The following is a 20238-nucleotide window of genomic DNA, read 5'->3' as shown; positions in this document are numbered from 1 at the left end:
ATTGGCCAGACCCAGGTTGCCCTCTCCGTCCCGCTCTCTCTCTCTCTCTCTCTCTCTGTCTCTAGCTGCCAACCCTCTGGTGAGCTTTCCGACACTCGACGGATCGCGCTCCCCGACGAAGAACGTCCAACGACGGCAACGAAGAAGAAGCGCACCTTTGGCTCCTTCCGTCCCGGGACCGGGCAGACCAGGGACCGCTGGTTGTCCCGGTCGCACCGCACCGTCTCGCTCGCACACCGCTCGGATCGATCGTGCCCGAACCGGGCACGAAAATTGGAAACTGCGGCACTAGTTCTAGTCGCTCTCACTCACTTGCAGGCCAAAGGACAAGTTTGTGGACACAATTTAAACGGGCACAATTTAAAAGAGGGTCGCCGTGGAACATCTAGTTCTGGACAGGCCAAGCCTAAACCAGTTAGCCAAAAGTGTGTCCTGTTCGTAGGACTAGATCGAGACTCCATCCATCGGTGCTCCCGGTGAAAACCTATCCCCGATCCGACCGCGCTCGATATCCGATCCGGTGTATGCGTGTGTCTGTGTGCTGCCGTTAGTGTGCAGGCGAATTAAGGGTGATCAAACGATTTGAATTCCTGTGGCCGTTGCGTGTCTCTCTCTCTCGGGAAAACAATAGAGAACCGTGCTGGGGCCCGCTACGTGATTACGCATTGTGTGTGCACGACTGTGTATGTGTGTTGGCTGAGGAGTGCTGAGGGTGCATAGGGCTGGGATGAGGATGAGTGCGATTTGTTTTGCCATTTCCTGACGACGACGTTGACGCGCGAGCGACAAGTGGTTCCGCCAACGCAATCGACGCATCTCTCCCCCCCCCCCCCTCCAAGGGGTGTGTCTAGTGGGTGGCTCTAGTGTTTTGTGATTTTTTCGCCCAACCGAGTCTCGAGTGCTTGAGATGCACCGGAAGAGTGACGGGCCGCGCCCGGTCCGGGTCGGGTGTGCGCTGTGCAGTGACGGGCGAGGCGAGGCCGTGGGGCACGGGCACGGCGCGGGCCGCCGGCCCAGAACGCAATCAACGGCGGCGGAAGTGAGTGAGCCGGCCCCGGGTCAGCCTGTGAGTGGCTTCAGCGCGACAGATTTATCCGCCTCCGTGGTGGCGTCCGCGGGGCCTTGCGACGGAGGTGATGCGGGGGTGCGGGCCGTCCAGTGGTGCGGGGCGGCCCGTCCGTCAGCTCGACCCGCGTGTCCCGCCGGCACCCGAGTGGGCCGCGGGCTGCGAAGGACGGTGTTAGTGTTGGTGGTGGTGCTCCTGCTGTACGTGGTGCCAGCGGTGAGGGCGTGCGGACCGGGACGCGGGATCGGAGGGCCACGCCGCACCCGGAAGCTGCTCCCGCTCGTCTTCAAGCAGCACGTCCCGAACGTGAGCGAAAACTCGCTGTCCGCGGCCGGCATGCAGGAGGGATCGATCTCCCGCAACGACAGCCGGTTCCGGAGCCTCGAGACCAACTACAACAAGGACATCATCTTCAAGGACGAGGAGGGTACCGGGGCCGACCGGGTGATGACGCAGGTTGGTACGACCGTTCGGGACCTTTCTCCTTTCGCTCGATCGACGATCCGACGGCACACGCCTCACCCACGGGTCCGACCTCGGGGCGAATCCCGGACGGATTGCCCCGGGGTCCTGCTATACGGCCCACCATAAACCGATCGGAGCCGATCTGCCCAACTTCTGTATTTATCGTTTTACGGGCCAAGGCCACGCGGAAGCTGTTGGACCGTGGTGGTGGAGGTCACTGCTTTGCTGGCTTCTCGGGAAGTCAATGAATTAGAAAGGAAAGCTATTAAGCTGTACCTATTACAATCCCAGCATGCAAATCTGAGACATAGACTGGGGGTCCTTCGGACAGTCAACAGTTCGTCGGACGTCGGACAGTTCGGAGGTCGCACAGATTCAACTTAGATCCTTTATTTGTGCAGGGATAAAAGAAGAAGCCGCTACTAGCACATGGGTTGAAAAGTTCGGAGCCTACAACAGAAAATGTGGTTATTTTTGTAGAACGATCTTTATCTTTTGCCTTAAAATACTGTAGGCCTCAGTTTCAGCGTTAACTTCTTCATTCAAGCGATACTTCGTAGCGGTGAAGTTCAAAGTTCAATTCATGTTCGGTCGTAATATTTCAATAATTTACACTGTTGAAGGTCCATTCCATTCTCAAGATAGTCACGCACATTCCAAAATACCAAGACCATATAACCGTTCCAGCCGATTGAGGTGTCCACTCAGATGACGATCGTTTTGATTCCGGAATGAAGTAATGGTTTCATGTTTGTTACGCTTAAACATGGCCTCAGAATCATCGACAAGTTCTAGTTTCTGGGCAACAGTGAGCAAACAACGTTAAGCAGATTCTTCTCATAATCAAACGCAATAGGGACACAGTTGAATGGATTGGTTAAGGTATTCGACCTCTAAGGAAGGCTTCACTGCAGACCTATGAGGCAATCTGGCCTTTCCGTGGATTAGCCGGTATGGTGACGTCACTAATACTCCAGAAGGAGTGTTCGAAGAGTGTAATGCTCCACTGAATGCCTCCAGTGGGAATTCTCGAGTATCGCTGAACCCGGGAGTGCGCCAGGGATCCACCGAGAAATGTTTCGTTTCGTGTGGAAGTCGCTCTAACTAGGTGTCCGCTACTCAGGCCTCAAACCCTAGGGGCTGATGGTGACACAGCCACGGCACTGTGTCTTATGGCACTCTACCGGCTTACGAGTGACCAACGTCATCGAGTCCACGCCGTGTTATCGATCCGCCATTCGACCGCGCCGGCTGATAAGCCCCGATACCCGGTTGCAGTTCCATGCCGACCGGAATCGGCCGCGACCTCATTTCTCGATATTTATTTTTGTTGCCGTTTTACCGCTTGAGCTTTTGTTGTGGTATCGCGCGAAGGCATTCCATCAAGCCAGGTCCGAGTCCGGGAATGCAATTAGCAGCAGCAGCAGCAGCGTAGGCTAGGTTTTATCGGGTCAAACCCCGAAAATGAAGGGCTGCGCCCCATCGAACTGAGAGGCTAATCTAATCGGGGAGATGGGGAGCCTAGGACACCCGGAAGGCAAAGGCGGGCTGGGCGGGTTTAAGTACCGGCAGCGGCGGCTCACAAATTACGTAGATTGCAACAATGGCATAACGCACGGAGGAGAAGAAGCAATAAAACGCAAGAAGAAGTAATAAAACATAACACAGCGGAACAAATGCGATTACGCAGCGGCGACGGAGGGACAGAGACAGGGGCGCCTGAGCCCCAGTGTGGGGGGCTTAGGAAGGCTTGTAGCGTAAATTATCGGCCGGATTATCCGGCCGGGCGGCCGATGATCGGTGACGACACCCTGACGCAGCATTCTCTGCCTTCCGTTCCGTTCGGGAACCGGAGCGTTGACAGGCCATCTGCGTTCCGTCAGCGAATTAGATTCGCGCAATTACATTGCGCAGCCCGGACCGGACGACGATGTGCTGAATCGATCGAAACCATCCGCCACCACCCTCGTGGGTGGGGTTGGGTTGCGGTTGGGGGGTCTCTAATCGCCCGGGCCCTTTCGCTTTGTTTGTTTACACTGTGCGGCCCACCGCGGGAAAGTGTCACCACCGATCGGTGATCTCCACAGCTCGTCTGGCAATCGTCAACGGCCCGAGACAATAATCGATCCTGGGCCGTGGGGTACCGGGAAGTAATGTAAATAAATTATGAAAATTAAATTAAAAATCCACCCGCCAGCCACACACAGAAAGGGAGAGACAGACATGGCGCAGGCGACACTCTCGGCGGTCCGTCGGTCGGTTGGATCGATCGCTTCTCTGGGTGATATTAAAAGTCACACCTCGCGGTCCGCTCGGTCCACATACCCCCCCTCCGGGGTCACCCCCCCTCTTCGCACCGCCTCCCCACACCCCGCAGGCCGTTTAAGTAAATCTTAAGCTCTTAAGCTTAAACAAATCAAGCGCGAAGAAACAACAAACCAACGACGTGCGGTGATGGCCAACCCGGGCCGAGGTGGAGGACCAGGGGGTTCCAGCTTTCTCTGCCCCCCCGGATCAGTGTGCTACCTACCTCTCTGGCTCTGGCTCCGGCTCCGGCCGCGGGAGATAAAATATTTAATCATTCCACAAACTAAATAATCGTTCGCTCCCGACCCAGCGATCGATCCCCGGGTGGAAAGTGGAAAAGCTTTTAAAAGGCCCCGCGCTGGCCCCGTGGCCACATTACCATAAACACCTCCCTGCGCGGCAGGGGTCCCTCCTTTCTCGAGTCCCCGTCGAGGGCCCAGCGCCGCCGCCGCCAACAATGGCGACAGAGAGCGTCAGGAAGAAAGAGGAAAAACACTTGTAGCAGGCGATGTTAACAAGCGCTACGCTGTCAAACAATCCGAGAGTCCCCTCTCGCTCTCTCTCTCACTCTCTCTCTCTCTGATCTCGAGGATCTCGTTACCAATTTGTTGGCCTCACTGCTCCTTCCGCCGCTGCCGGTACATTATTTGACAAGAGTAATTAAAACAGGGTCCCCCCACCACCGGGCGAACCCTGCTCTCCCCGACCCCCTACATGCCCCACCGCACCCAAAAAGGCGGCCATCGGCTCGGGAAACAATAACGGAGGCGGCGGCGACGACGATATCGGTGGTTCAGAACATAAATATTTAGCTGTCACTTTTGACAGCCGCGCGATAATGTCAAATATTTGCGCGCGCGTGTTTTGGGATTTATTGTTTCACCACCGCGCGTTCCGCACCATTTGTTTTCCCCTCCGTGTGTGGTTTGTGACACTTGCGTGACACCCGTGTCTGACGGATTGCGCATTGCGCGGCCGAACCGGTACTTTTCACACCGTTAGGGCCGATTTGTTGTGGTGGCGGCACCGACAGATGTCCGGCCCGATATCGGGGTGCTCTGGGAGCTCCACTTTCGGTGACCCCGTTGCACCCCGGGTTGGAGGCGATTTATTAGCGCAATTAGAATCAGAACCGCAGCGTCGCCGTTTACCGACCGACTTACCGACTTGATTAACACCCGGCCCCGGCCGCCGGGTTATTGGCGGATGGAATGGATTGGCCGGCCGACCACCCCGTGACCAATGGCGACCGGGGTGGGGGGTGGTGAGGCTCCACCAGGTCTAATGTAAGGAGTCGTAAAACTTGGCACGAGACCCGTAGAGCCATCGGGCTCTCTAAGCCAGTTCTCCCCGCAGAAGGAGACCACCCACCTGTGCTGTCCTGTGGCCAATTTGGCGATCCCCGGTGACCCCGTTCCCCGGGGCCGTCACCTGAGATTAGCTGGTTGGCTCCTTGACCGGGAAATTGGAGATTGGAGCCGGCACCGGGCTTCTCTCCAGGAACCCCACCCACCCGGTTAGGCACCGTAATGTGCCGTAAGCCGGTGTTTAGTCAGCCAGCCAGCGAGCGGTCGATGAGAAATCGTTCAGTTCCAATCAATTACGGAATTTATGGTACCCCGGCCGGTTCCGACTTGTGCCGGCATGCTCGCACCTCGACCTGGACCTGAGCGCTTTCGGAGTTCGCGGTGATTTTTATGGACCCTCCCGGGAGCATTTGTTTGGGGCCCCGGACAGAGGGCCGAACGGGGACTGTCGTAAACCTATAAGAGGAATTAGTTAATACGGTTGTAAACGCTCCAAAGTTGGAGCCGGGAGTTCGTCTTAAGACCCACCGGCTTCACCGGCTTCACCGGAGCTTGCGCTCGCAGGTCGGCCACTTTATAAGGCGCTAATTAGGAGTGCGGTGGAGTTGTTTGGAAGCTTTGGAAGACGCCCACCGCAAGCTGTGGCTTCCGCAAGCGGGGCCGGGGGCCCAATTCGACGCTGGAGAGCTTTCGATTCGCCTCCGAGCGAATTGCGAGTCGGAGCGGAATGTCGGCTGGGTACGGTAAATGCGCGCTCGAAATGATAATGATCGGGGCCATAAAAGCGAAAACGAGCAACCAAAACAAACGTCCCGTAAAACGATAAACCGCGATGCGTACGCGGGCGGCCCCTTCACACTGAGGGCGGATCATAAACGAAAGCCGCGCGCCGAGCCGAGCGACCCCATTTGTGGTACAAAGTTGGTAAAGTTTCCCCTGTTTTCGGTTTCGGAAGATCAATTCCGCCGGCACTATCGAGGGCTTCAGAAAGTACTAGATCGGTCCACACACTGGAAATGTCGAACGCGTGGCCGAGTTTGAACTGAGTACTGAAATGAGGCTTGAAACCCGCTTGGCTGGAATCATCTCCCGAGCGAAAGATGGCGATCACTGTAGGCATAGGCCAAGACACAAGCGAACTGACGATCGAACGAAAGTTGCCAGCCAAACCCAGCTGGAAGGCTTATGGTTGGGATGCAATCGAAGGAGCCAGAAACCGAATGGAAACCGCAACCGATCGCCCCCAGCAGATTGCGTCTCGGTTTCGATCGTGTAAGTGACCTTTTCGGTGTGCGGAGTAGGTGGGTACGGGTACCATCAGCCTTGCGCGTTCGAGGCTGAGTCGAAGAAGCACTGCGCCCGTACCCGAGAACTAGCCACAAAGAAAAAGTAAGGTCCGCGTGGATGGGCACCGTGTGAACACCGGACGGAATCGATTGTCCACCAACAGATTTTTTCTTCAATGGCTTCAGCCTCACTATCATTGAAATAATATAATTAATTTCGATGATGTTGAAACGTGACTGTCTTAACGTATTTCTACAAACCCCAACCCTCACCCCTAACCAATCATAATTATTAAACCAATGGAAAGAACCCACTACGTAACACTTAAACCTAAACATAAGTCTGGATCTTAAAATTATTCGAAATGGAAGAATTCACAATAAAACAAGAAAAAAAATATTACAGTGGCCAACAAATTGTGGTGTGGTGCATCTTAAATTCTTTCCAACCAACCGTCCAACCATCCATCGTCTGCCAACAAAAAGAGTGACCTATTTGAGTGTTTTATTTATTTATTTATTTATTTACTTAAAGGCCTAGTTGACATTTGCTTACAAACTTAAAGTAAAGACTTAAGATTAAGCATAGAATTACATACAACACGATCCGGGGGACATTCAAGACAGAATAAGAAGTAGCAAGAGTGCACGTCAAAAGGAAAAGAACATGAACATGTTGAAATTCAGTATACGCGATGCACGGTTATAAACTCTTACGATATTATTTAACGTGAGTGTTCAGTGAGTAATGCTGCGGTCCAAAAACGACCGGATTGGTGGAGAGACAATTCTTGGTTCAACTTCCTCGTGCCTTTTTGGCATCACATTTTCCTGGGATCATTTCGCCAGATCGTTCCGCAACCACCACAGTCGCCTAACTTAGCACCAGGTGACTTCTGGCAATTCGCTAAACTCAAGAAGCCGATCCGGAGATACCTTTTAGTCAGTCAATACTTCGGTGTTCAATAAGTCTGAAGCTTCAAGTTTGTAGCTACGTTTCGAACTATGAGTCAATTTGTTTAGTTATGTTGATACACTCTTCATATGAACGTATGTGAAGTTCCATTTTAGAATCAATGTAGTATAGATGTGTCAAAGTATTTTTTACAATGGAAAAAAATCAAGTAGTGCGCAGTGGTTGAACTTTAATTTTCGGAAGGTATTAAGCAAAGGAAAATTATGAACGAATGTTGAAAGTGTATATGGACTTTTCGTTTTTTTGCTGTCTTGTATATTCGCCCACAACTCATGTATATCGAAGATCCGCATGTCACTACTGGTCTTGTGAGGCTCTCAAGAAGTAGACGTTTGTCCGTTGTCTGCGATATATATATTTTTTGTGACGTTGGTGCGTCCCCAGATATGGTGTGCCCTGTACCCCGATTTGTGGTCCACACGTTCGTAATGATCTCGCCGCGCACCGACAACAACAACGACGGTCGATCGATTTGTCACGGCGGAGAGATCATCGCGAGCGACGTGCGAGCGAGAATCGGTTTCGCAAATCGTGATTCTGAGCCGATTAAATCGCTACTCTGCGGCCCCTGCGGCAGGGACGGCCGCTCAGGACCGAACGGCTGCACAAAGCGCACCGACTAAAAGGGAGTGTCGAACATTTATTGGTGACATTAAACCCCGCTCGACGTCCTGTCTCAGGTCTCAGGGACACATGTACCTACAACGAGTGGCCCCCGTTATCTGCCCGCGGCGGTGGCGAAACAATTTAAAGCGGCAATTGTGGCCACCGTGCCAGTCGCCCTGATCCCGTTGTCCTTCCTTCTCCCCGGCCGGCCATTTGGTTGTCTCATAAATAAGACTTAAATAGAACCAGTGCCCGCCGGTGTCGGTGCAATTGACCATCGGCCATTTCTATCCCCCTCTCTCTCTCTCTTTCTCTTTCTCACCGAGTGTGCCAAGTGTGTATGTGTGTGTCTTATGTTGCACATTGTTTGATTGCGCATAACTTGAGTGGTTTGCGGGAGGCAACAGAAAAAAACAGTGACGGCCAAAGACAAAGTGGGACCCCTGATCCGGATGACGTTCGTTCACCTGGCCCCCGTGGTTGGGGGGCACCTTGATTTTGGGGGCACCGGAAAAACAGTGGGGAGCGAGGGCGGGGGATCGAAAGGCCATCCTGTGTGTGACCACAAAAATGTGTCGCATTCCTCTTGGGGCTCTTGGGAACTGTCGATAGGACGGTGCGAGAATCGCTGGCTGTGTATCGATATCCCGGGACCCGGGAGGTCAGGTATCCTATTACATCCTCCGGATACTGATCCTCCGCTGGGCCGCGGGTTCCACGCGCTGTTCTAAGGATTCCTCCGGGGTCGGCAGGAATCGGCAGTCAAGCGAAAAGCGGGCACCCTAACCTGCCTCAAGCACGGCGAGTCGGCGACTCCGGAGGTCGACAGGCGGCCGACAGGCGATGGGGACCAGAGATCAATCCATCGATCATCATCCGGTCGCACCGGGTGCTGCTCAGTTGGAAACCTGATCTCTCTCGCCACCGCAACCGGGCCTTGAGGCCTCGGGCTCGCTTCCTCGAGATTGTAATCTCCGATACCCCGTTAGGTGCGCTCGATGATTAACTCCTGTGGTACCGCAACCGCCTGACGGCCAACTCCCCGAGCACGAACTCCGGGCCACTCTGCCGAGAGATTACAATTTAATCACAATCTTCCAATCTGGCCACTTCCCTTCGTGGCAGGCTGATAGTATTTCCTGCTTCTCGGCACTCCACTCTCCGGAAGCAGGAGCTGCAGTCATGCAGCCCAAAACGGGAGACGAGGCGAGTAATTATGACAAGCCCGTGATTGAGTAACGTCTGTTGGGCGTGCGCTAATCCCGTAGGTCCTGAGTGCGAACGTACCCGGTCTCGATGACAGCACTTACCACAGCCACTTCCCCAGACAATGGGCCCCGACAAGTTCCGGCCGGAGTTGCGTAGAGATCCCTCAGCGCTCGGTCTCGGCGCGCGGCTGCTGAACTTGAAATGACAAACTAAGTGAGTTATATTAATGCGCTGTAATTTAATACTTATCTCTTTTTAATTCGTCGCCTGCTTTGCCGTCGTCCTCGTCCTCCCGGGTGCCTTGTGTCGTCCCGTTCCCCATCAGAGATCTCGGGAAAGAAGCGGAGAGCGGACACGGCGACAGGGTCCGCACCGCTCCGGAGGCGACAGGCGTTTCGATTCGTTGACAAATGAGCCTCCGGTCATCGCGGGTCGGTCCATTTGTCATCCCCCGGGCCCCCAGGCCCTCGTTGAAGTTCTCTTAAGTCGAAAGAATTTGTCGCACACGCCAGACTCTTAGCGCTTAAACGTTCCCCCCACGGTGTGCCCCCGGAACATTCCATGTCCAGCAGCGGCAGCTCTCGTCCGGCGGGGTGATCGTGCGCAGGTGATTAAGTTGAGCCCGCGTCAACCCAAGGACGACCTTTGCTGACGAAATATTGTGACACAGCGCGACGTCTGGGACTGGACGCAGCGCTAATCCCTGCCTCCATATGTGAGGGCCGTCTCGGGCTCGGCCTCTTATCGCCAAACCATTACCAAATAAGCCGACGATTAGCGCAGTCAAGCCGGATCTCGACGACCGGTGGGACGGTGGTCCAATTCGGGTGCTGGATCTTTTGGAGCACTTTTGATGTTTGATGGACTACGTTGTTTGAGGTCAAACGTTCGAGGGTCTTCGAGGAACGTCGTTTCATCGTTTCGTTTCAGGGTCTTCGAGGAACGTCATCAAGTCGTTTGATAAGATGCATCAATTACGCGTTTAGGGCGGACGACAGTTTGCTGAATGTTGTTTGGTGGGATTCGCATGGAATTATCCACTATGATCGGCTATCTCACGGCCCAGCTCTCTGGACAAAAGGCAAGTCTGGACTAATCGGAGAACACTTCTGGACACCTCCACGCTTCGCACATCGTCAGTGTCGGTGAGATTGTGTACCCTCGTTGCCGCCAAAGGATTAGGAGCCGTTCCACCCGGTGTGTGGCGCGCTCTAATGGCCCAACAAAGCACTCCAATTAGCGTGCCTCAGAGCGCCACCAAATACGCCGATTGTGCTACCCTCTACGAGGCTGTTTACCAAGCAACACGCGGGACGCAGGTTCTGAATGGCCAGACCCCTTCCGTTCTTCCTGGAGAAAGGGCAGCCGACATCGTCGCTAATTGGAAGCGTCAACCCGGCCGGGCCCTTCGGAAACAGAGCTCGGTAAACATAATTTAGCTGATGGAACGTCCGCTCGGCGGATCGTTAGCCGTTTTTCGGTTGGTGGCCAAACAAAGCGCAAGGAAATTAACGGTCGTGTGTAAATTTATCCAAAGTCCGAGGGTCTCCTGGATGTCCTGAACGGGAGCACAGTGCCTACGGGAAGCGCAAACATTTCGGATCGGAGCCGGACCTCGTCTTCGGCCCAATTGGCAAACCCGCGGTTCCCGGGGGAACAGTTGGTAGCGAGACCGGGGCCCATTTTTCATCCATCCGAAACCACAATGCCAATGCTCTTCCGGGAAGCGCTCGGACATGAGTGCATCAGAAGTCAGTCAACTGCACGGAATCGATTGCGATGTGACGGATTTTGGCAAAGCAACTCCCAACACGGTCACGGTCCGATCGCCGGCCTCCGGCGGGACGTCTTCAAGGTCTCCTGGGGGCGGACCCGACTCACGTAGATGCGGTCCAGCAATGGCCAAATATTTAGACGCCGTAGCCAATTGCTCAGACCTTGGCCGGGAAGGCCTTGGCTCGGTTGGCTCGGTGTGAATCGATTCGTCTCCGGTAGCCCTTAAAACAAACAGAGGCCTAAGAGTGCCCACGGAGACCATCTTCGTCACAGGGGAAAAAAATGAAAACGACAGGGTTCAAAAGAAAAGCGGAAAGCCCAACAAACGATAGAAAATGAAAGAATTCACTTCAAGCGCTCGGGAAGAGCAAATCAAAGCGAATCGAAAACGAACCAAAAAGGCATCCAATTACGGAGCTTCTCGGAGGCTTTCCGCCGCCAAGAGACATTCCGACCGACCGACTGGCCGGCAGAGGTCACGCACACCGGGCGGCCCACCGGCCGGGTGCGTGACAAGCGTGACAACATTTAGCCGGCCCTAATATGACAGCTGTGACGAAATCGTGTGCTGTAGACACGATTAAGAAAAACCTCGACGGCACGGAAAACGGCCCACCAAAAGGTGTGGTGGGACAGGACGGCCCGCGGAGGAGGGTGGTCGGAACATAAGTTCCGACATCCGACCGGTTACCGGCGGCCACAGAAATATGTATAGACTTACACAAACAAGAAAACAGAAAACATAAATTTTAATTTAGCGTTCGATTTTGTCGATCTGTCCGATTTCTGTTCACCCTCTGTTCTGCCCGCCTTTTTCGGCCTCTCTCGCTTTCACTCTCCCTCTCTCTCTCTCTCTCGCACACCCGGGTTGTCGACAGGCCAGGAGTTGGTTGGGATCGGACACACGATCACCTTGAGCGCGCGCGCCGCGTTCCATTTCGGGGGTTCGTCTTCTGTGCGCTCGTTTGATGTTTGTGTTTTTACTTGCGCTTCTTTGCGCACGGTGCGCCTTTTGGTCCGGCCAAAAACAAAATGGCGGCTACGGTGCCCGCGTCGGACGATGCAGCTCAGGATTCTGCCAACTTGGGGCCGGCCGGCTTCTAATTAATGGGCGCCCGCGCTCAAGGATCATCAGTCCGGTCGGTCCGCTGGCTGAGTGATACTTTTTTCGGTGCGTTGCGTGGAATGTGTGCATTGTTCTAGGGGGTGCAGCCTGCGTTCCGGGAAAAGGACTGCGATGCTCTCTTTAATGCGCCTCAACCCGTCAGCCGGTTGGCGGAGGCCACACGGCAGGCAGCTAGAGCGCACCAGCACCGCGCGTCTAACGGTGGATTCACCTGACCGCGGGTTTCGTTTCTCGCGTTCGTTCCTTTTTCGAGCTGGTTCCGCCGTTGGGCCGTTAACGGACTTTAGGCCACGCCTTTCCCATCCACACCGAGGTGGCAGCGCGAGGTGGGGCCATCTTACTTTCATCCGAAAACACGGCGGCGGCGGTTGAAGAATCGTCTAGAAGACATGGACCGTGACTCCAAAACCCGGTGCTCCAGCTATGGCGAGAGAAGCTCACAAAGTGGTGCCGAGGGGATTTGGGAAACTGAACTGATTACTTCTACGGTGCCGCTCTAATCCCGCGGAGCTTACACTGGAAAAACATTTGTGGTCCCAACACACAATCATGTCGAAGCTACTGTCGGATGGATTAAGTCTCACGTTTCAACTGCTCGACCCAAAGCGACGAACTCGAGAGCAATCTCAAAAGCATAGCAATTGCTTGGGCGTTCGAAAACTGCTCGAAACATAAACGTTTCTCGAGCGGTAAGATCGAGTGATCGTTTAAAGTAAATGTAACGCCAAAATGATCCGTAACCGGTTTCGATCAGTAGTCAGTTTGTACCAACTCTCCGAGTCCTGTTGGCGATTGAGTTAAATTTTGGGAGCTACACGGGTCATGGTAAAAGTAATGCTCCCTTCAATTCCACCCAAGTGGGGACGATATAGCGGACGAGGACGCTCGGGTTATTAAATCCTTCAAGCTGAACGCCTTAAATTTGAAAGCTGAGCCGAGTCTCCGCTTCCAAAGTAGCGGTACCACCGCGGCGCCAGTTGCTGTTGCGGATCCCATTTCCAAGACCGGACCGGAGGCTATCACCCTTCGCTCGGCCTTTCTCCTCCCGTCCCTCGCCGGAGCGGTGCGCATTCGATCAACGAAATCGATCCTGACAATGATTGCAAAAGGAAGCAATCATCATCATCACGGTCTCGCCACCGGCGCGCGATCGTTTGCCTCGCACCGGCCCGCCACGGAAGGTGAGGAAAATTACACACCGCTTCGCCTTTCCTCCAGCAGCAGCACTCGGCTCCGGCATCGGCGAAAGCGATTGGTTTGTGGGGCTGCGGGAAGATTAATTTTTATTTTTATCACTACACGCACCTCATTAATCAGGCCGCGCATCGGCAGTCCTCGCGGGCCATGCAAATGAGCCACATTCGCCCCCTCTCTCTCTCTCTCTCGCCCGGTCGGTCTTTATCTCCGGCTCGAAATGAGGCATGAAATGGGCCATCGACGCCATCGATGGTGATAAAAAGGGTGAAATAACTAGTTTTCTGAAATTACTTTCTGCGCGCGGGCTGCGCCTTCATAATTAGCGTCCTGAGGGAGCGTGTCCACCACCACCACAGACGGCGTAACAGGCGAACAGGTAGTAGTGTTGCGACGTTGCCAATTGCCAGCCATTTTGTCCGTCCGGAGTACCACCTTGGGGTCGCATTGTTTATGGGTAGTAGCTTGTTGACAAATAATTATCATCGTTACGCGGATAATTTAATTAACGTGCAGTGGCACTGCGCTATTTCTACGGTGTCACCCTAGCTCACTCTCTCTCTTTCTCTCTCTCTCTCCCGGGGTCTCTTTTGCAGCGCTGCAAGGAAAAGCTCAACATACTGGCGGTGTCGGTGATGAACCAGTGGCCCGGCCTGCGGCTCATGGTGACGGAGGGCTGGGACGAGGATCACATGCACGCGCCGGAATCGCTGCACTACGAGGGGCGCGCCGTCGACATCATGACATCGGACAAGGACCGCTCGAAGATCGGCATGCTGGCGCGGCTCGCCGTCGAGGCCGGCTTCGACTGGGTGTTCTACGAGAGCCGCAACCACATACACTGCTCCGTCAAGTCAGGTACGTCCGATCGACTATCCTTATCCCCCTCCGTGCTGTCCCAACGCTTGCGTTTGTCTCTGTCTTTCTGGTGTCACAAAAGTATTTGGGTCGATCGAGAAGTAGCATCGATTTGCGTTGTTTCATTGATGCTTCCAGACAAAGCCATGGGATGGCTGACCTCTTAATTATTCATGAGTGGACATCCGAATCACCACATGCACCACTAAGCCCAAAGGACCTTTAAGCTGTGGATTCAAACACTCTACTCTATATCTAGGGTGTTCCAACGAATGTTTGGATGACTTTTTAAACGTCAAACTTCATTCGGGAAATTGTACACATTTAGTGAAACTTTGTAATTTACGAAACAGGATCCGATATCCTTGCAGAAAATTAGGAAATATTAAAAACTTATTTCCAAAGTGGTGAATCTTCAACTCAAACTGTACGAAATTTGAAATACCCATTTCCACCTTTTCCACCTCATTTCTACCACCATTTCCTTTGGCGAAATTGAAGCTGAAAACTTGGACGACATTTGGTTTCAAGAAAAAGGCGCTACATGCATACAGTGGCAGCCGCAATCGATATTTAGCGACCCCTCTTCGGAAACCAATCATTAGATGGACTAGCGTATATAAGAGACAAAGAGTGTCCGAACGTCTTTAGTGCTAGAACCCCTCTAGAGAAGGCGCCCCAAGCTTGAAATGAAATTCTAATGAAGTTCGGGTGATTCGCTGGAATCCCGAGTATGGGATATAATAATCTCCAATGTTACATCTTGTACAAATCAAATTAAATGCAAGAACTGTAGTGTCTCCCGCTGCCGTGTCTTTGGTCGCTTCGGAAAGCTTTCTCCGGAGGAAAACAACTCAAATACTGAAACGGCTCCAAACGAATTTCTGGTTGCGCTTCGTCGGTTGAACAAACGTGGCATCACCTCTGGAAGCTGCTTCCTTATAATCATTAGCCCAATATACAGGGTCCGTAATCACCACAGGGGATATTTGAATGTTAGATAACTCCGCCACCTGTTGGTCGATTTTTACAAATCAGCCAGATTTTGAAACGTTAGTATATGCCGTTTTAGTCATGAATCAATTTACGCCAAAAAGCGGCCTGAAATAATAGCGCTCTACATTGAAAATAATCGTTCAAGTTTGCGTGCTTCATGTTGTACAATTTCTTCCAACTTCTCTCTGTGGGGCTATTCGAAGTGTACGGTTTATGTCAGCCAACCGAAGATCATTGAAGAACTAAAAACTAACATCACAGCCAACATTGCTCCTATTACGTTGTCTATTTCCGAACCGTTGTCAAATGCAAAGAAAAATGCCATCCGATTTGACAAAATCGACTGAAAAACGAGTTATTCAACGTAAAAATATCCCCAGTCGTGATTACGCAGCCTGTAGTTAACAGCAAATTTGTGGACTTTTTGAACTACAAATCATTTTCGAATGGCGTACCTATTGGGCGTTTTCTTTACACGGAAACCAACGATACTAAAAAAATAAACACCGGATTTTCGGACCGACCCAACGTTCGCCCGTAAGCTCCCGACTTCTCGACCGAAACGCAAGCCTACCTGGCTCCGTCTAACCTCACCGGTTGCCGCGACCTGTAACACGATCAGCCGGGTCTGGATTTCCTGCCCTGCCAGCGGCCAGCAATTCGTCGAACCACGGGTCGGCCTGGCGTTCCGATATCCGATCCGCTTTCGGTGCCGCTAGAGACTTCCGCCGAACGGCCACGCCATCCGGGCGCCGCTAGCCAAATTCGAGAATGGCCCGAGACTCGGACTGAGCCGAACGCCACGCTGTCAGCATTGATTTGGCTGACGACGGCAAAACCGCTAGCTCAGCAAAACGGCTCCGGCCGCCAATCTTCCAATTCCGCACTTCTTCACAGGACCAGGACCGCGGTCGGACCGTCCGTCAGGAAACGTGAAGGGGGCGCTCGCAAACGAGGGGCTCCATAATTGAGTTTACGCCGAAAGCGTCGCGTTTCGCGCAGCTTCGACAGCTCGCTGGGTAACCTGTACTTTGCCGCACTTAACCGCACGGCCACGGCCACGGTTCGGCCACCGCCGGGAGCCATCCGGAGGGGGGGTGCTTGATGAATGCAAATCGGTGTGTGCGCCGGTCGTTTCGCCAATTTTTTACACCGTCCCGTCCCGTCCCGGCCGCCATCGGCCATCTTTCTTTTCGGTTTTCGCCTTCCCGTGGCCATCCAGCTAACGAGAAACTTGTTAATTCTCGAACCCACTTTTTGGGGCAAGGCGCTCCTCACGCTACGCCCCAAGACCGCGCGTCTTGTTAATGCCGTGTTCCGTGATGGGTATAATTTTAATGGCCCCGGCGCTGCATCCGCACCGGCTGCACCGCACTGCGTCCGTTATTACTCCGTGTTGCGTTGTGTGTGCGGCAGCGTTTTCGCGCGGCCAACCAAAGTGGCCGCACGGGTAAAACCGGCGGAAGATAAATTAAACCCCCTGCCCGTGTCGGGGAAGGGAACGGGCGGGACGGGCGAGGGCGCGCACAACAACGGTGGTATTTGTTTTACTGCTCGGTTATTATTATTATTTTTATTTGCTTGCCCCGGCCTGCCCCGGCTCGTAGCTGTTGCTGGCCTCCATTTTGAATGTCCGGGACGAAAAGTCAGTGCCTCGCCCCGGATTAACCCCGTGCCGGGGCTGACCCATCTCTCATCTCTCTCGGGGGATAATCCCGGTTGTCCAATCAAGGCTCAAGGCGCGGCGGCTGCGACGGGTTGGGTGTAAAAACTAATTTTCCTAATGATATTATCCTGCTTTGGGCCGACCCGTGGCCAGGTCCTGGATGCGGCCCGATGCTTCGGTGGGCGCAGAAAGGAGAAAGGATTGCGGCCCGCGAATCCGGGCTGCCCTCTAGAAGTGGCCAAAGTCTTTCGGCAGGATTATTTGCTTAGCTCTTCGCAGGAATCGCAGGAAAGGGATGGTTTCGGGTTTGCCGTTGTTTTCCGGTCACCGCCAACGGATTTGTTCAGGTGGTTTTGACCGTTTTCGTTCTCGACGAAGTGGCCTGCACTTCAAGGAGTCCGCCAGCCGGTGTTCGGCAAACAGTGTGCCGGGTCGGTGTGCTTGTATATAACTTGTGCTGGCTCAACGGTTCTGCTCCTGGCACGGGACAAATTGTGCCCGGTCATGCCTGCGCCTGCCGTTGCCATTTGGAGTTGACAGGACCGCCTGACTTGTGGTGCCTTTTTGGCTTTTGACCGAATCGGACAGGGGCACCGATTTTCACTCTCCTTCTCTCTCTTGCTCTCTCTGTCTGTCTGTCGCCCGCGGTGTCAGGACAGCCGAGTATCAAGGCGTGGATCTTGATTGCGTGAGAAAACTCCGGAGCACACACATATGCTAATCCGAAACGAAAGACTTCAATGCGCGGGTTCGCCGAAACGAACGAGGAACCCCTGAAATGGTGGGCTTCCGCTGGCTCAACATTCCACCGGTCGGCACGGGGTTGGATATCGTATGACAGCGCCGTGCGACCGTGCGTTGTTTATTGGTCGGGCTCGGCCGCCGGTGGCTTGTGGTTTAAAATGGCCCAACGGCAACCCAATTCTTGCAACGTCCCACCTCTCAGCCTCAGCTGCACTCTCCGGAAGGACGACCACAAATTGCAGTCCCACGATATCGAAATGCAATTAATTTGCTGCCTGCCTCTCGCGCGGTGCTCATTTACCCGAAGATTTATCTGCCAGAGCCCGGCGCGTCCACAGCGTGCTCGGGCGGCCACGGGAAATTGATGAGCGCTGTCCGCGTGACATGGGGCCGTCCTCCTGGGCGGAAAGGGGTCATCAATCAGGGCTTCGAGTGGGTCACCCCCGAAGCACCTCCGAAGCACTCACACTGCGACTCCGTGTTTGACAAATGGGCGCTTTCAAGCGCGCGATTGATGGACCATCCAAATGGGGACCATCTGCGATTCGGCATAAGACACACCTCGCTCGGTCGCAGGAAGATGCTCGCGGCAAATGGGAGAAATTGGTTCAACTCGAGGCGCGAAATTACAAACCTCCTCCGGTTTCTACTGCCGAACTGGATCACTTTTGTGCTTCTTCTGCTTGGATTGTTTTACTCGGCGCTCGCCCGTCGGTCCGAGCGTTCGAAGGGCGCTGCTGAACGGCTTGCCGCCATTGATGCAGTTTACGGCCGGGTCGGGTCCAACCGCTGCAACAAAGGGTCGCCGAGAAGGACCTGGGCTGGGCTGGGCACCATAAATCAATTGATAGTAAATATGTTAACCACAGCATGGCGCCGCGTGGTGCTCCGCTTTTTTTTTGGGTCCTCCTTTCGCCGCCGCGTTCTTCGTTCCCTTTGCCGAATCCTAGACTCGGGCCTCGGGCCCTGTGATCGGCCGATCTTTGTGCCGCCCGAATCGAGTATTAATCGCGTCCATTTCGTTAACCGTCTCTCTCTTTCTCCCACAGATTCGTCTCAGGCGAACCACGCGAGCGGTTGCTTCACGGGCGACAGCACGGTCCTGACGGAGGACGGCGTGCGCCGACCGCTGAGCGAGCTGCGGATCGGCGAGCGGGTGCAGGCCGTCGACGGGGCGGGCCGCACGGTGTTCAGCGAGGTGCTGATGTTCATGGATCGCGATACGCACCAGCGACGCGAGTTCGTCACGATCGAGGCCAACGGAGGCGCCCGGCTCAAGGTGACGCCCGCCCATCTGGTCATGGTGTGGCGGAAGGATCGCTCCGAAACGCGCTACGTCTTCGCGGAGCGGGTCCGCGAGGGCGACCATATCCTGGTGCAGGGATCGTCCGCCGAGCTCGAGCCCCGGCGGGTCCTTCGAATATCGGCCGTGCTGGCGGAGGGCGTGTACGCGCCGCTGACGCGCGAGGGCACCATCGTCGTGGACGCGATCGCCGCCTCCTGCTACGCGCTCATCGACAGCCAGACGGTGGCGCACCTGAGCTTCCTGCCGTACCGGTGGGCCGAGAAGCTGGGGTCACTGTTCGAGCGGGCCAGTGCCACCGACAGCCTCAGCCTGCCGCGCCACGAGGGCATCCACTGGTACGCCAAGTCGCTGTACGCAATCAAGGACTACGTGATCCCAGACAGCTGGCTCTACCACTAGCGAGAGAGAGAGCGAGAGAGAGAGAGAGGACGATTGTAAAAAGTGTACATTCTAGCACCCACATCCTGCCCCCATACACCTGCCTCATACCCCACCGACTCTGATTTCACTGAACGACCCCGCTGCCACTGCCCGACACGACTCTAAATTATTTATGAACCGGAACCCGGGAGCCGGGCCCCCTTTCGGTCTCTTCCGGTTCCGGACTTTCGACTTAACGGATTAACGCACGACTACGGTGTGCGTGCGTGTATGTGTGCGAGCCTTTAGCAAGTAAGTTTCTACGTGCATAGCAGTCCTTGGGAATGTTTGTGAAACGCTCCTTCCGGATGTTCGATGTTCGATGAGCCCTTAGACTAGGCCCCCGGGCGGATGGCGACAGAATGTTGATATAGGTAGGAATGTAACTAGCGGCGGTGGCGGCGGCGGTCGGCGGGCGGCAGTGACCGAGGCGGAGTGCCCGGGAACCGGTGAATCAGGGTCGCGTAATTTATTACTTTTATTTTACCTAACTGTTTAACTTGTTCGGCGAATATAAATATATCTATGTACGTGTCATTAGGATGGTAGGCTGAGAACGTGTAGCATAACTGGGAGGCAGAGGGCACGGTCGCCAGGGTAGTCAGGGCGTCCCTTCAGGGCGCGATCGCGCGCAGAACCGTATCGAAGGGTATAGAAGGCGAACAGTATTTAGTGTAGGACGCGCCGCGATGCAAGCGATTGTTAAATTATTGTTTTAGCAGAATGTTTTATTTGGCCAGTGATCGAGAGCGAGAGAAACAGATACACAGAGAGGGAGAGATAGAGAGAGGTAGGGATACGCAGCCGGTTACACGTATTGCGCTTGCGTTGGCCGCTCGGTGTGTAGATAGGAGTGTGTAGCAAAGACGGTATGATGTTATGTACAGCATCGGCAGAAGGAATGAAATATATTGCTCCTTGAATGTACTG

The 20238-nt window shown here is 54.2% G+C and overlaps 1 protein-coding gene across 1 annotated transcript; it reads left to right on the top strand.

Annotated features, from left to right (window-relative positions):
- Positions 1-907: 907 nt before the first annotated feature.
- LOC131207485 (protein hedgehog) lies at positions 908-19287 on the top strand. The gene is made up of 3 exons (XM_058200100.1): positions 908-1522; positions 13915-14176; positions 18632-19287. Exons 1-3 carry the CDS (start codon positions 908-910, stop codon positions 19285-19287), a joined length of 1533 nt encoding a protein of 510 aa, XP_058056083.1.
- Positions 19288-20238: the final 951 nt, after the last annotated feature.

This window comes from Anopheles bellator, chromosome 2 (genome assembly GCF_943735745.2).
Source record: "Anopheles bellator chromosome 2, idAnoBellAS_SP24_06.2, whole genome shotgun sequence".
In the NCBI taxonomy this organism is placed as follows: Eukaryota; Metazoa; Arthropoda; class Insecta; order Diptera; family Culicidae; genus Anopheles; species Anopheles bellator.
This window is presented reverse-complemented; position numbering and strand designations above follow the sequence as displayed.

Excerpts from the sequence above, each read along its gene's own strand:
- LOC131207485 (XM_058200100.1), top strand. The coding sequence starts at position 908 with ATGCACCGGAAGAGTGACGGGCCGCGCCCGGTCCGGGTCGGGTGTGCG. Across the intron at positions 1,523-13,914 it reads CCGACCGGGTGATGACGCAG|CGCTGCAAGGAAAAGCTCAA; the intron begins GTTGGTACGACC and ends TCTCTTTTGCAG. Across the intron at positions 14,177-18,631 it reads ACACTGCTCCGTCAAGTCAG|ATTCGTCTCAGGCGAACCAC; the intron begins GTACGTCCGATC and ends TTTCTCCCACAG.